Genomic DNA, 15,687 nt, shown 5'->3' on the forward strand with positions numbered 1-15,687 from the left:
ATGTGCGCCCTGCTGATCCTCGGGGAGATCCACAGCCCGACGCTCATCAACGCCACCAACAGCACTCTGCAGATGTGAGGGCGCTTTTAAGACATCGATAAACAAACTGGTGTTTCGGGGGATTTTCTATAAAAGCATCTTCAGGCGTTTAAAAACTCTGCAGGCCACAGTTTAGTTATTCTTAATGATTCCTCTGTGGGGTATCCCAGCTGAGGGTATTCTTCACATGTGAATGTCTCTCTCTCTCAGGCCTCTGCACCTGGCGGCTCGTAACGGATTGGCCACGGTGGTGCAGGCGCTGCTGAGCAGAGGAGCCACGGTGCTCGCTGTGGATGAAGAAGGTTTGTGTTTTTATATCTGCATCGTTTCTGAAGCTGCAGCGTGGTTTCTCTTAGTGTTTTGGGCTGTGGTAACGAGATGGCAAAAGTACACATCCTTCACTCAAGTAGAAGTACTTGTGTTTTAAAAGTAGAAGTACTGACTAAACTTCTTTACTCAAGTAAAAGTAAAGAGGGCTTTGAAATGTACTTCAGTAAAAAGTACCCATAACTAGCAGCTGCTTTAAAGAGTACCTGACCTCCCTTTATATCAATAGAACAATAATGTCATTGTTAGCTAATGAATGTTTCCATGCTGAACAACGGCAACATGACAACGTTTCCATCGGTCCCTCTTCTTTAGAGAAGACCAGGAAGTGATGGATACACGGATCGTGTTCCAATCAATAGGCACGCAGTGACTCTAAAGAATAATGACCACGCACCAACACACATTCAGACTAAAGGAACCAGCTGTTTGGAAATGAGAGAAGTAGAAAGTACAGGTATTTGAGTTCAACATGTGAGAAGTAGAAAGTACAGGTATTTGAGTTCAACATGTGAGAAGTAGAAAGTACAGGTATTTGTGTTCAACATGAGAGAAGTAGAAAGTACAGGTATTTGAGTTCAACATGTGAGAAGTAGAAAGTACAGGTATTTGTGTTCAACATGTGAGAAGTAGAAAGTACAGGTATTTGAGTTCAACATGTGAGAAGTAGAAAGTACAGGTATTTGAGTTCAACATGTAAGAAGTAGAAAGTACAGGTATTTGAGTTCAACATGTGAGAAGTAGAAAGTACAGGTATTTGTGTTCAACATGTGAGAAGTAGAAAGTACAGGTATTTGAGTTCAACATGTAAGAAGTAGAAAGTACAGGTATTTGAGTTCAACATGTGAGAAGTAGAAAGTACAGGTATTTGTGTTCAACATGTAAGAAGTAGAAAGTACAGGTATTTGAGTTCAACATGTAAGAAGTAGAAAGTACAGGTATTTGAGTTCAACATGTGAGAAGTAGAAAGTACAGGTATTTGGGTTCAACATGTAAGAAGTAGAAAGTACAGGTATTTGAGTTCAACATGTAAGAAGTAGAAAGTACAGGTATTTGAGTTCAACATGTGAGAAGTAGAAAGTACAGGTATTTGAGTTCAACATGTGAGAAGTAGGAAGTACAGGTATTTGAGTTCAACATGAGAGAAGTAGAAAGTACAGGTATTTGAGTTTCAACATGTAAGAAGTAGAAAGTACAGGTATTTGGGTTCAACATGTAAGAAGTAGAAAGTACAGGTATTGGGTTCAACATGTAAGAAGTAGAAAGTACAGGTATTTGAGTTCAACATGAGAGAAGTAGAAAGTACAGGTATTTGGGTTCAACATGTAAGAAGTAGAAAGTACAGGTATTTGGGGTTCAACATGTAAGAAGTAGAAAGTACAGGTATTTGGTTCAACATGTGAGAAGTAGAAAGTACAGGTATTTGAGTTCAACATGAGAGAAGTAGAAAGTACAGGTATTTGGGTTCAACATGTGAGAAGTAGAAAGTACAGGTATTTGTGTTCAACATGTAAGAAGTAGAAAGTACAGGTATTTCTGTTCAACATGTGAGAAGTAGAAAGTACAGGTATTTGAGTTCAACATGTAAGAAGTAGAAAGTACAGGTATTTCTGTTCAACATGTGAGAAGTAGAAAGTACAGGTATTTGAGTTCAACATGTAAGAAGTAGAAAGTACAGGTATTTGAGTTCAACATGAGAGAAGTAGAAAGTACAGGTATTTGGGTTTCAACATGTGAGAAGTAGAAAGTACAGGTATTTGAGTTCAACATGTAGAGAAGTAGAAAGTACAGGTATTTGGGTTCAACATGTGAGAAGTAGAAAGTACAGGTATTTCTGTTCAACATGTAAGAAGTAGAAAGTACAGGTATTTCTGTTCAACATGTAAGAAGTAGAAAGTACAGGTATTTGATGTTCAACATGTAAGAAGTAGAAAGTACAGGTATTTGAGTTCAACATGTAAGAAGTAGAAAGTACAGGTATTTGGTTCAACATGTGAGAAGTAGAAAGTACAGGTATTTGTGTTCAACATGTAAGAAGTAGAAAGTACAGGTATTTGGGTTCAACATGTAAGAAGTAGAAGTACAGGTATTTGGGTTCAACATGTAAGAAGTAGAAAGTACAGGTATTTGAGTTCAACATGAGAGAAGTAGAAAGTACAGGTATTTGGGTTCAACATGTAAGAAGTAGAAAGTACAGGTATTTGGGTTCAACATGTAAGAAGTAGAAAGTACAGGTATTTGAGTTCAACATGAGAGAAGTAGAAAGTACAGGTTATTTGGGTTCAACATGTAAGAAGTAGAAAGTACAGGTATTTGGTTTCAACATGTAGAAGTAGAAAGTACAGGTATTTGAGTTCAACATGAGAGAAGTAGAAAGTACAGGTATTTGGGTTCAACATGCTAAGAAGTAGAAATTACAGGTATTTGGGTTCAACATGTAAGAAGTAGAAAGTACAGGTATTTGGTTCAACATGATGAGAAGTAGAAAGTACAGGTATTTGAGTTCAACATGATAGAAGTAGAAAGTACAGGTATTTGGGTTCAACATGTGAGAAGTAGAAAGTACAGGTATTTGTGTTCAACATGTAAGAAGTAGAAAGTACAGGTATTTCTGTTCAACATGTGAGAAGTAGAAAGTACAGGTATTTGAGTTCAAAATGTAAGAAGTAGAAAGTACAGGTATTTGTGTTCAAACATGTAAGAAGTAGAAAGTACAGGTATTTGAGTTCAACATGTAAGAAGTAGAAAGTACAGGTATTTGAGTTCAACATGTAAGAAGTAGAAAGTACAGGTATTTGAGTTCAACATGTAAGAAGTAGAAAGTACAGGTATTTGTGTTCAACATGTGAGAAGTAGAAAGTACAGGTATTTGTGTTCAACATGTGAAGAAGTAGGAAGTACAGGTATTTGTGTTCAACATGTAAGAAGTAGAAAGTACAGGTATTTGTGTTCAACATGTAAGAAGTAGAAAGTACAGGTATTTGTGTTCAACATGTAAGAAGTAGAAAGTACAGGTATTTGTGTTCAACATGTAAGAAGTAGAAAGTACAGGTATTTGTGTTCAACATGTAAGAAGAAGAAAGTACAGGTATTTGAGTTCAACATGTGAGAAGTAGAAAGTACAGCTATTTGGGTTCAACATGTAAGAAGTAGAAAGTACAGGTATTTGAGTTCAACATGTAAGAAGTAGAAAGTACAGGTATTTGTGTTTCAACATGTAAGAAGTAGAAAGTACAGGTATTTGAGTTCAACATGTAAGAAGTAGAAAGTACAGGTATTTGTGTTTCAACATGTAAGAAGTAGAAAGTACAGGTATTTGAGTTCAACATGTAAGAAGTAGAAAGTACAGGTATTTGTGTTCAACATGTGAGAAGTAGAAAGTACAGGTATTTGAGTTCAACATGTAAGAAGTAGAAAGTACAGGTATTTGAGTTCAACATGTAAGAAGTAGAAAGTACAGGTATTTGAGTTCAACATGTAAGAAGTAGAAAGTACAGGTATTTGAGTTCAACATGTAAGAAGTAGAAAGTACAGGTATTTGGTTCAACATGTAAGAAGTTAGAAAGTACAGGTATTTGAGTTCAACATGTGAGAAGTAGAAAGTACAGGTATTTGGTTCAACATGTGAGAAGTAGAAAGTACAGGTATTTGAGTTCAACATGTAAGAAGTAGAAAGTACAGGTATTTGGGTTCAACATGTAAGAAGTAGAAAGTACAGGTATTTGAGTTCAACATGTGAGAAGTAGAAAGTACAGGTATTTGGGTTCAACATGTGAGAAGTAGAAAGTACAGGTATTTGAGTTCAACATGTAAGAAGTAGAAAGTACAGGTATGTGTGTTCAACATGTGAGAAGTAGAAAGTACAGGTATGTGTGTTCAACATGTAAGAAGTAGAAAGTACAGGTATTTGGGTTCAACATGAGAGAAGTAGAAAGTAAAAAGTGGTCAGAAAAATAAGTAGTGGAGTAAAGTACTGATACCAGAAACATGTACTTAAGTACAGTAACGAAGTATGTGTCCTCCACTACTTCCCCCTCTGCCTGCCGGACACCATCGAGTCTCTTCAGCTGAATGTCATGTGACCTCCGCTGTGTTCCCTCCCTCAGGCCACACCCCCGCTCTGGCCTGCGCTCCCAACAAGGACGTGGCGGACTGCCTGGCTCTGATCCTCTCCACCATGAAGCCTTTCCCCCCGCGGGACCCCTCCTCCTGCTCCTGCGGCCCCCCCAGCGTGACCCCCTCCCCGGGGCTGAACCTGCTGAAGCACTGCGGCATCACGGCCTCCTGCGCCCCGCTGCCCTCCAACGGCCTCCACAACGGCTTCGTGAAGGAGCTGGACGGCTGCCTGTCTGAGTGAGAGACCCCCCCCCCCCCCCAACACCCCTCAGCCAGCTGCTAACACCACCACCACCACCCTTTAACCCAGAGGACCAGGAACCACACGTCTGTTCTGTGTGTGTGTGTGTGTGTGTGTGTGCGTGTGTGTGTGTGTGTGTGCGTGTGTGGTCTTCTCTTGAGGTGCAGTCAAACCTAATATGCAATTGGATCCATTCCTCCATCCTGTCGTGTAAAGCACTCTACAAGGTCACGCAGATCCAAAACAACACAATCTGGCCGTTTAAAGAATCATTTAACCCTTTAAAACCATAACAATTATATAATCTTAAAGCATGGGAATCATATCGCAGTATAAAACACCATATCACGTACCGCTGTGACCTTGTAGAGGAACCTTCCCTAAAGAATGATCACAGACTTCCTGTTTGATTATTCCTCCTTTTCCTCTTTTTTTTTTTTTTAAATATCCGTTAGATTTTTATGAAGGAAACACACAAGGGAAAAAAAAAAATCTAAATTCTCAAAGAGTGCAATGCTTGTGTACTACAGTACAAACCGAAACGTTCTGGAGAAAGGGTCTCGATTTAATTCCATAGTGTACTTTAAAAAAACAAAAACGGCATTTTAGGACAACTTGGTAAACGCTGCTGAATCCACACATGCCGACTTCCTGTTTTTAGAGTACGTGTTTGTTAAAGCTAGAATGTTTCTAAGCGTATAACTTATGACCAAAGTTGATCAACACTATTATGGCTATAAATTATTTATTTGAGATAAAGTGTACTGTACAGAGAAAGACAATAGATCTCGATATACCTCGTCAATCGTTTAGCAGCTGCTCTTTCCCCAGGGTCGAGGAGAAGCCGTAGGATAGAGACCGAGGCCTTTGACTCTAGAGGAAGGCTCCATAGTGATATCTGCCAACAACACCTCATCAAACATCGTTTAGCACAGAACGTGAACAAGCCATTTCAATTTCCCATCTCGTTTCAACAGTGTTTCAGAGCGGCCTCAAAGAGAGGCGTCAGACTTCTGTTTTTCTTTTTTTTTACGGCACTTTTTGTTTGATGTCTTTGTGGTCAATTCAAAACAGAAAGTAATGTCTGCTACGTTTTATTGGGCAGTTTTCAAGCAATATTTAATTTATTTTGGCCGTTTTCTTTTTGTTATGAATAGACAATCACTGTCACAAAGGGCTTTTGTTTCCCTGGAATGTGTTTTCTTTTTATTATCTCATGAAATAATTAACCTAAAGACTAAACGAATGGCTCTGTGTGTGCCGGGCATTTTACTGTCAGTGTCAACGCGAATGCACTGGATGGCCTTTTACGGCGTCTCATGAAATGCCTTTTTGACCCATGCCTTCCTAACACATCGTTTCAGTTGGAGCCCTGAGGATCTCACACACACACACACCTTTTTACAGCGTTGTTGCACCCGTAGAAAAAACTCAAAAAGTCGGCGTATTAATTGAATATGTCCGTGACAGGGAGCTGCTTTCCCTCCCCGCGGCGAAACAGGGATCTTCGCTGAGGCCTGTTTTTAGATTTCAGGAATAGCAGAAATCCAAATATGTGCTTTTTTCTTTTCGTCGTCTCCTCATCCCATTTCCCTCTGGTACTAAAGATGATTGTATCGGACCACTAGAGCTGTCAGTTTGTGACTTTATATATATGCTATTTGTTTTTTAAACCATGTGCTGGTGGTTAGATGACACTGATTCAGATCCGCCGGTAATAAAGAGGCACAATCTGCAAACATGAGGCGACTGGATGAGAGACGAGGACCTAGGGGAAGACCCCGCGATTTATTCAAAACTGACTGAAGTCCATTTTTAGAGCAGAAACCGGCTTCGTTTACATGCACAGAATGATCTGTTTCATGCACTCATTACAGAACAAGACCATAAAGGAAGCTACGTTTGAATTATTATGAAAAGAACATGTTTAAAAAATGAAGAAGATAAAGAGAAAATACTTACTGTGAATATAAATATACAAAAAAACAGTAAAAATGACTTTATTCTCAAAACGCTAAATGAACCTTCCTCTCTTTCCTCTTCAAGCCCCGCCCCGTGGACGCCTTGTTAAAAAGGCCGCTGCTAATCTCCAGGTGCGTTTCTCCTTCAGACCCAGACCTTTCTCTTGGGCTTGCATTTTACAATTAAACCGGCACAAAGTCGGTCACAAACGGACCGAGAAGCGTCTAAACGAGTCCCAGAAACGCCCCGAGTAATATCCGCCTTTCATTAAAGATGCACCAAGGCTTGATTTTTAATATCCAAACATAATATATGCTCGATGTAATCCTCATACGTGTGATATTTGTGTGCATGTAAACGCGTCGTGGATTTGCTGCTGAAATGATCCCGAGCCTTTTGGGTCTCTTGAACAAAATATTAAATTCAGTTATATTATGATAGTTCTTATTAGAGATAGGTACATGTGTTTGTTTGTAATCTCAGGATCTGTGCTGAAGCAGCAGGCAGAATTTATTAACCAATCAGATCGCAGCATTATATCGATTTGTTTTTGTGATGGGATGTTCCGTAATTTAATTTTCTTTGTTTGTTTTTGAAACCCAAATCCCACAGCACTTAATGATTAGATAGTGAAGCACGCACTTTAGTACATTCAGGTTCTAAGTGTGCAACATGGAGCATATGTCAGTGTGTACTTGTGTTTACATGCGTGTGTGTTGCTGCTGAATACAGGAAGGAAGGGTCGAGCATTGAAATCGTACTCAAACGATGCATTATTTAAAAAACGAAAGACAAAAAAAACCACTGCCCTCCTCTCGTTTCTTTGTGTTATATTTCAGGGCCCAAAATGAAAGTGACACGGTGACGTTACCCAGCCTAAAAAGTCACTCAAAGAAATCTCTGCAGCTACGCACCCTTTGGTTGTTCCACAGTATTCTTATACATGCTTTTTTTATTTGTGTGAGTGATTGTGCATGGAGCGAGATCATGATTTTGTAAAGATTAGGGCTGCAGGACGATTATCTTCATCATCGCTTGGTGTTTTTAAAACGTCAGAACATACGAAGTTGTCAGATCAAGTATGACATGCTTCTTGTGTCACAGCAGGACAAATATAAAAGACAAGGAAGCAGAGTTTTAACATACGGAAGGGAAACATGCTCACGACCCTCTGGGGTAGTGAAAATGTTGCTCAAAGATATTCACTCTCAAACCGAGAGACAGCGGCGTGTAATCTGATATTTTCCTGTATGCAAAGTCACGATAATGTTCGATGATGTTCTCGTTGTTGCAGCTCTGGTAGCGGTTAAGCTAAACGGAGCGTCTACCTGGTGAAGCAATGACAGGTCCAACTGTAGCAATAGAGAGAGTTACCGTGTGCAGCACAAACATTGCACTGCCATCCGTTCAGGCCGAGTCGGAGCATAAATGCCAATGGAAGATTTCTAACAACGGGGTTTAAGATGTTCTAATAATGATGTTTGGTCACAAATGAAGGCCTGTTTGCCAAAATGCATGGAGAGGTGGACGAGGGGAGGGCCTCTCTTTATTAAAGCAGCAAAGGATTTATGCATTAGCCGTTTACAGTCCAATCTGAGCCATGTGACTGACGTGAATGTAGGGTCCGTTCAGTTCTCCATTTGTACGCGTAGATATGACGCAGGTAGCAACAAACTCTCTACATATGTATACGTAGTAGTCTTCCTGCATTGATATCCTTGTTTTGTGTTGGAGAATAGGCTTGTGTAATATTCTATATATTGTGTAGCGTACAAGGTGAACAAGTTAATATTCATCCATTCCATTGAGATTGCCTTACAGTAAAGAGGGACAAACAGTAGATCACACACTCGTCGTTTAATAGCCTATATTTGACAAAAATGCACCTAAGCTACACCCATTTAGTGCCATAGAAACCTTTATTTGCCTTTAGACATAAATCATACTCACATGGTCAGTAAATATTCAGAAGTAGGCAGGATTATCTGTGTTTGGAGCCGCATGTTTTTCCACCAGTTATTATTATTATATTAGTCAAAACTATATCAATATTTGCATGGGATATTAAAATGCAAGTGTTCTGTTGAAATGCTAGAAGTCAGTTGTATAATTTGACTTTTTGTAATCCCTTTTGGTATTGGCAAAGCAATCCCTTGGTTGTGTGTGCGTGTGTGTGTGTGTTTAATGAGATATTGTGTGAGAAAAAAATAGTTGATGTCCAAAAAAAAGCATGGTATAGAATTGATTTGCCTCAAACGGATGTCTCCGCACTGTGGGAGAGGGTTAGGGCCACATGAGAGAAACATTTTGGGATGGGGCAAAAGTTTAAAAAAAATTGAGTTCTGAAATTAAAGTCGAAATTCTGGAAAATAAAAGTCAAATTTCTGAGAAAAAAAATGAAATTATGTGAAAAGAGTAAAAATAGAAATTGATGTTTTTAAAAATTCTGAAAAAAGTCAAGATTCTGAAAAGACATTAGATTTCAAAAATTGTGGGAAAAGTGGAAATTCAGTGAAAAAGTTAAAATTCTAAAATAATGTTAAAGTTATGCGAAGTAACAATTCGGATGAGAAAGAGAAAACAAAATCTTAAGTAAAATTTTTGATGTAAAAGTCATGAAAAACAAAACTGCAAAGTCACATTTCTGAGAAAATAACATTTCTGGGAAAAATAAATTCTAGGAAAAGTTGAAAGTTATGCGAAGTAAACATTTTGGTGAGAGAGAGAAAAAAATTCAGATTATTATTAAAAGTAAATTTTCTAAAAAAATCCAATTCCGGTCCAAAAAGTAAAGATTCTGAATAAAGTCGAAATTCTGGAAAATAAAAGTCAAATTTCTGAGAAAAAGAAATTCTGGGTAAAAAAATGAAATTCTGTGAAAAGAGTAAAAATAGAAATAGATGTTTAAAAATTTAAAAAATGCCACTTTTCCCACAAAAGTGGAAATTCAGTGAAAAAGTAACAATTCAAAAATAATGTAAAAGTAATGCGAAGTAAACCTTTTGGTGAGAGAGAAAAATTCCGGAAAAAATTATTAAACTTTCTGCAAAAATTCCAATTCCGGTCAAAAAAGTAAAAATTTTGAAAAGTCAAAAACTGGGAAAAGCAAAGATTCTGGGAAGTATTTTTTCTCTTTTGCTCGCATATCAAAAACCTTTCCTCGTGTGTCCAAAACCCACTTCCTTACGGTTCTTACTTGAAGTAAAACGGCAAATTTCAATTCAGCTCTCTTGATCCACTGTTGAGCCTTTTGCCTTAAAAAGCTGAAAATAAAATGACCTGGCAGTAAACGTGCGTCAGCTGTAGAGTTCTGCTACTCGTTGGATTGTTAAATAATACAAATTAATGTTGGACACCTTTGGGTGTGAGGAGGGTTCGACGGTTGCCGGTGGTGCAGAGATTGTTAAGGATTTCGCCATATTTGCCACTGTGAATGAATGCATTTCACTCGTACAACAATCAAAGTGGGCTCCTCCGTCACCCGGGGCCAAAGTGGTGTACCTCCGTCACCCGGGGCCTGGGGGTCAAAGTGGTGTACCTCAAATACAGAAAAAAAAAGTCTGGAATTGTTGCTTCTTGTACAGCTATGCTAACAAAGAGTTAAACCTCGTGGTCCAGTGTAAATCCTGTAACCCGGCCGAAACCAGAGAGCTGTTAGATTAGATGCGTTTCCTACCTTTTGTTTCGTCGGCGCCTCTTCTTATCGGACCTGCAGTTTTTTACCTCATCGGTGTTGTTGCTGATTTCTCTCGTGACTTTTCAATATATGTCGGAAATGTAAAAACATGCACAAACAACGAACCCTTTTTTTTCTTTTGTAGACCACGTCTCTTCATTGCAGCCCACAGAGGTCACACAGGGTGAAGGTAGCTCTAAAACTTTACCTCTGGAAGTCAGAAAGACACTGAATTCGACTGTATGGCTAACGCTAGTTCGACCGCCTTCCCTTCCCGTTCGTCCCCCACCAGGAGTGTGAAACACGGAGCACAGCGGTGGCATGGTGCCTTTTATTCGTTACTACCGAAAGGTACGGTCTTCCATTCGTATTTCCCAGAAGCCTTATAGTGGGAACAGGAAATGACACTGACTACAGGCTCCGCCCCCTCCCCTCTCTGATCTGAAGATAAAACTCAGAATGAACCGCACATAGCTGATGCGATTTCTATGCTTTTGATCATAGGGCACATCAACACATTTGAATAGATGGGGGGGGGGGGGGTATAATAAAAAGCACAAATCCAAAGAAGGCACCAAATTTAGGGTTTGATTGTCATAAAAACACAATAACTGTAGAGCGACCGGCGTCGGAGGTCCTTCTGATTGTTCCTCTTCATCCCAGATCAAAGTGTGTTGTGACTGCAGACTGGATGTGTTTCCTGCTGTTAGACTGGCGGTAGTAGCTGCGTGCGGTGTCGATAGCGGTGTGATCAAACTAATAATCCAAGTGACGTAACCTTTGTTGTCATGTAAAGGCATGGATCTCTCAAGCTGACTTTGTTTTGTGGGAAATAGACAAAAGATAAAAAGTGCAATAACCTTTTGTTTATCGTTGCTTCCTTTGAGAAATATTTAATATTTTGTTTGACACCAAAAGTCCCTGTCTGTAGCACATGAAGGATCGTGTGTGTGTGTGTGTGTGTGTGTGTGTGTGTGTGTGTGTGTGTGTGTGTGTGTGTGTGTGTGTGTGTGTGTGTGTGTGTGTGTGTGTGTGTGTGTGTGTGTGTGTGTGTGTGTGTGTGTGTGTGTGTGTGTGTGTGTGTGTGTGTGTGTGTGTGTGTGTGTGTGTGTGTGTGTGTGTGTGTGCTATTTCATCTGAAAACTGTGATTATAATATCGGACTTTTAAGAAGCTGCCTGCTCAGAGGAAGGACTGTGCACAAGTTGACTGATAGATTTGAGTAGGTTTGGACGTTGAAGGTATTGTAGTTCTGCTTATAGCTGGTTCATTTGCATGTGTAGACGTGAATACGCATCCTCCTCCTCCTCGAATGAAAAATATTTAGACCTGCTGTCAGTGACGATACAAGGAAATATGAAATGCCTTATATTTGTTTTCAATGTCGAGCATTAAGGGTTCTCACCGTGTCCCTCCCTTTTCAGCGTGTACAGATAAGACGCTCTTGAGATTTATATCTACTGTATAGCCCGTGTGTGTGTTTTCTGATGTGTTTCCTGATTGTGGTTTTAGAGAAAAAACATTCCCCTTTTTGAAAGTGCCGTTTGTTTTCACCAGCAGAGGAGGGGAACATGTATTTTCACGAAGGAAGACTGTCGAGCTGAATGACGCAAGGTATTTGTGCAGGTGAAATAATAAGGCTTCTGAAGCAGCACCTTGCGGACTTGTTCTCCCGGGGAAATAGTCCCACGTTACTCTCAAGCATATCAGACCATGTGTCCCTTCGGAGCCCCTTTGAATGTGCTATTAGGAGTAGCCTACTGTAGGAAAGGATGTCATTCTGCATGTTCTGTGACTTATTTCGGTAGAAGGTCGTCCCTTTCCCTTTCGTGTGTTTTTATGTTTAGTCCGCTTCACTGTAGACGGCGCCACCTCATTGCAACTCACGAGCTATTAAACAATCCTCACAACTGGACTGAGGGCAGCCTTAAATCATCAACAAGATAATAAAGGGTTGCCTGTTTTTACTTTGAGTGGCTTATCGGGGGGATTTAAAAAGGGGGGAGGGGCTGAATCGGGGCATGTGATGAGTTACAATCAAACAGTGCAAAGAGAAAACATTTCAAATTGAGACTTGGCTCGTCCGACCTACATTCCAAAGTCCATTTTCATTTCTCCGCCGATCAAGGATTTTTTTAGCTTTTGCTGGTGAATGAAGTGCGACGTCGATGACAGGGTTCCCTACTTTTTAACGCTGAATACCTCATTTACAAATCTGCAAATATCCTGCTCTACTGTGTGTAATAAAGGAGTCGATGCCATCACCAGCACCTGTGATGACGACAGGACCAACGGAGTTAGAAACGACAGCGTAGAATCGACCGGGCGGGAGACATGGGGTTCAGACGACATCTTTACAATTATTTTGTGAGGCCGGTAAGATGGCTTCAATATCCACCGCTGCTGCACCAGTCTGCACCCAGAGGCGTAGAGAGGGGGGGTGCTATTTGAGATGTTGTGGTCAAATATATGGCGGCGTATTAGGGTCTATGTAGGTGAAATAATAATTATAGATTGGGAGATGGATTCTCAACAAGATTTACGAAAATCTCTGAGAATAAAATCGACTTTTTACGATAAGTCGTAACTTTAAGATAAAAGTAGTACGATAAAAAATTACTAGAAAAAGGCAGATATTTTCTGACTCAGATTAAATTTATTGGCACGAAAAACGTCTGATTAATATCGTTAATGCACAACAAAATATACGATAATCTCTGAGATTAAAATCTACTTTTTGAGTAAAAAGTCTTTGATTTTAAAGAAAAAATTCGTTTTTCTGTATTAAAAAAACAGATATTTTCTGATAGTCATAATATTTAGACAAACAAAGACTCACAAATCTACGAAAAGAATATTAAATGTACCCTTAGATAATCAAGTCATAAATAAAAACTCGTGAAAGTCTGAAAAATACTTGTAAAAGGTGTTTTTCTCGTAAACCTGTGAGTTTTATTTTGATGTTTTTGTTGTCTTTTTATGACTTCAATCTTATCGCCACCCGTCTCCCGTCTCTCCCTAATTTCAAGTATTATCATTCTTACCTCTAAAGCCACTAATACGCCATTGTACAGATCCATATCCCGCGTTATTTAACTAAATGAAATCTCCTAACGGCAGACTGGACGGCGGCCGCTGGCGTTTCTCCACGTTAGCATCACTTGCTGTTTTTCAGTAGCATTTCTCCTACCTCCATGTTTTTTGCCGCCTTGAGTATCGTTTGTCTCTCCACCTAATAATACAAAAATATTCACCATACGGGATAACAGATTTATCATAAGCAATGGTAGTTAAAAACATAAAGTGTGCTTGGTTGTGCTGTATGTGTATATGTCTTATTTGACGTTGATTAAAAAAATATTTATGAGAAGCATTTATACGACAAAATACCACTGGAATGTGAAGCCAGACAATGTTATGATGCAGATTATGATGATCGTCCCCTTTAACATTCAGAGGAGTTTATTTCACCATGCATTGGCTTTTATTTGTATTTCTTTGCTTTGCCCCGTGTAGTTTGCATTACTCCGACGTTTACAGCTTCACCGTCGCTCCCCGCAGCTGTAAAAGAAACAAATAACAAAACTGGTGGATTTGTATTTCTGTACGATGCCTTTCAACACATCTGTCCACTCAAAACCAAATTTTACAGGCGTCCGTCTCACTGCCCCCTTCAGTGTAACAGGGAGGGGGGAGGGGGGGGCAGGAGGTGAAAGGTTTGAGGTTTACGACCCCCCCCATTTAACCCCTTAATCCAGAACACCCTCTTCCTGAAACCTCAAGCCGTTCATGATTTTTATTTAATTTTTGTTTTTTTGTTTCTTTTTTCTCGACAATGCAATCCTGAAAGCACTTTGCCTTGTTATTCCTTTGTGTGAACATGTGAATGATGATTTGTTACAAAAATGTTAAATATGTAAAAGATCATTCACTGTTTTGGAAAAACCTGCATCTGTCTTTCTGACGTTAAAAGAAAAGGAAAAAAAACAATTTAGTGACATTAAAAACCTGAATCTATTTTATAAAATGTTTGCTGCAGCCAATTGGTCTTGTCATTCAGTATTGTGGCTTAGGGTTGTTTGTGTTGAATAAAGTGCTATTGCTAAATATTCTGTCTGCTCTCTCTTCGTTAATTATACATACGCTGATTCTGTTGATCATTACAGACGCCCTGTTCTTCTTTTGGGGGTTTACTTTGTCCGGTGTCCCAACAGTCAATTAAAGAAGTAAATATGTAATAACGTTAGTCTCCAAGGCTCCTTTTAAACATTTCTCTAACAGTGTATGACATTAGTAGTGTAATACTGAAAGCGGTGTCTTTTACTGCACTGTACATGAAGAAGCTCAACTAAGGACAAAGATGAAAATAACATAAATACAATAGTCAAAATTTAGAAAATATGCAAAAATCTGAAAAACACTCAAAATTCTGAGAAAAAAATAGTAAAATTCTTCGAAGAAATTCTGAAAAAAATGTTAATTCTGAAGTCAATTTCTGAAAAAAATGTAAAATTCTTTCTTTAAAAGTCGAAATTCTGGAAGAAATTCAAAAAACGGATTCTGTGGATCATTACAGACGCCCTGCTTTTCTTTTGGGTTACTCTGTCCGGCGTCCCAACAGTCAATTAAATTCAATCAGTAAATATTTACCAACATTCATTTCCAAAACAACCAAAACCTTTTGTCTCCAATGTACGTTTTAACATTTCTCTAACGGTGTATTATATAAATCGTGTTTTTAATAATTATTCATAGTCTACTCGAGCTGAAAGTAATCCTCCTGAGACCTAGAAAAAGTCAAACATCCGAAACGAAATTTTGAAAGTCCAAATCTGAAAAAGTCCAAATCTGAGATAAAGTAAAAAGTCTGATAAAAAAAAAAAAAAAAAATTCTGAAAGACGGTAAATGTTTTCCCAACACTCAAATTAAATAGAAAAGTAAATATTTACCAACATTCAAAACAACCAAAACCTTTCGTCTCAAATGTATGTTTTAACATTTTTCTAACAATGTATTATATAAGTCGTGTTTTTTTTCTACTGAAAGCTGTACGGAATTCAGATTTTTTTTTTTACAATTCAGTCAACATTTTGAAAATGGTCAAAATTCAGAGAAAATGTCAAAATCATGAACACATTTAAAAGTTATGAAAAGAAAAAGTAAATACTGGGAAAAGTCAGAATTCTATAAAAATATCTAATTCTGAAAAAGAAAATAATTTGACATTTTTTGACATTCGGAAACACACAGGTGTGAGGAGGTAGCTTGACGGTTGCCGGTGGTACAATGCACAGCTTACATTTGTATATAAATATATATTTTTTAA

The 15,687-nt window shown here is 38.6% G+C and overlaps 1 protein-coding gene across 1 annotated transcript in view; it reads left to right on the forward strand.

The window, feature by feature from the left end:
* LOC117443177 (serine/threonine-protein phosphatase 6 regulatory ankyrin repeat subunit C-like) overlaps positions 1-11,367 on the forward strand; it is a 44,945-nt gene extending 33,578 nt beyond the window's left edge. Inside the window, exons 26-28 of the mRNA XM_034079128.2 lie at positions 1-74; positions 250-341; positions 4,473-11,367. The exon at positions 1-74 is cut by the window's left edge and continues 9 nt beyond it. Of these exons, the coding sequence (XP_033935019.1) occupies positions 1-74; positions 250-341; positions 4,473-4,723 (417 nt within the window). The 3' untranslated portion in view covers positions 4,724-11,367. The remainder of the gene's footprint in view (positions 75-249; positions 342-4,472) is intronic.
* The last annotated feature ends 4,320 nt before the right edge of the window (positions 11,368-15,687 follow it).

The sequence above is a fragment of the Pseudochaenichthys georgianus genome, unplaced genomic scaffold, assembly GCF_902827115.2.
Source record: "Pseudochaenichthys georgianus unplaced genomic scaffold, fPseGeo1.2 scaffold_551_arrow_ctg1, whole genome shotgun sequence".
Taxonomy (NCBI): Eukaryota; Metazoa; Chordata; class Actinopteri; order Perciformes; family Channichthyidae; genus Pseudochaenichthys; species Pseudochaenichthys georgianus.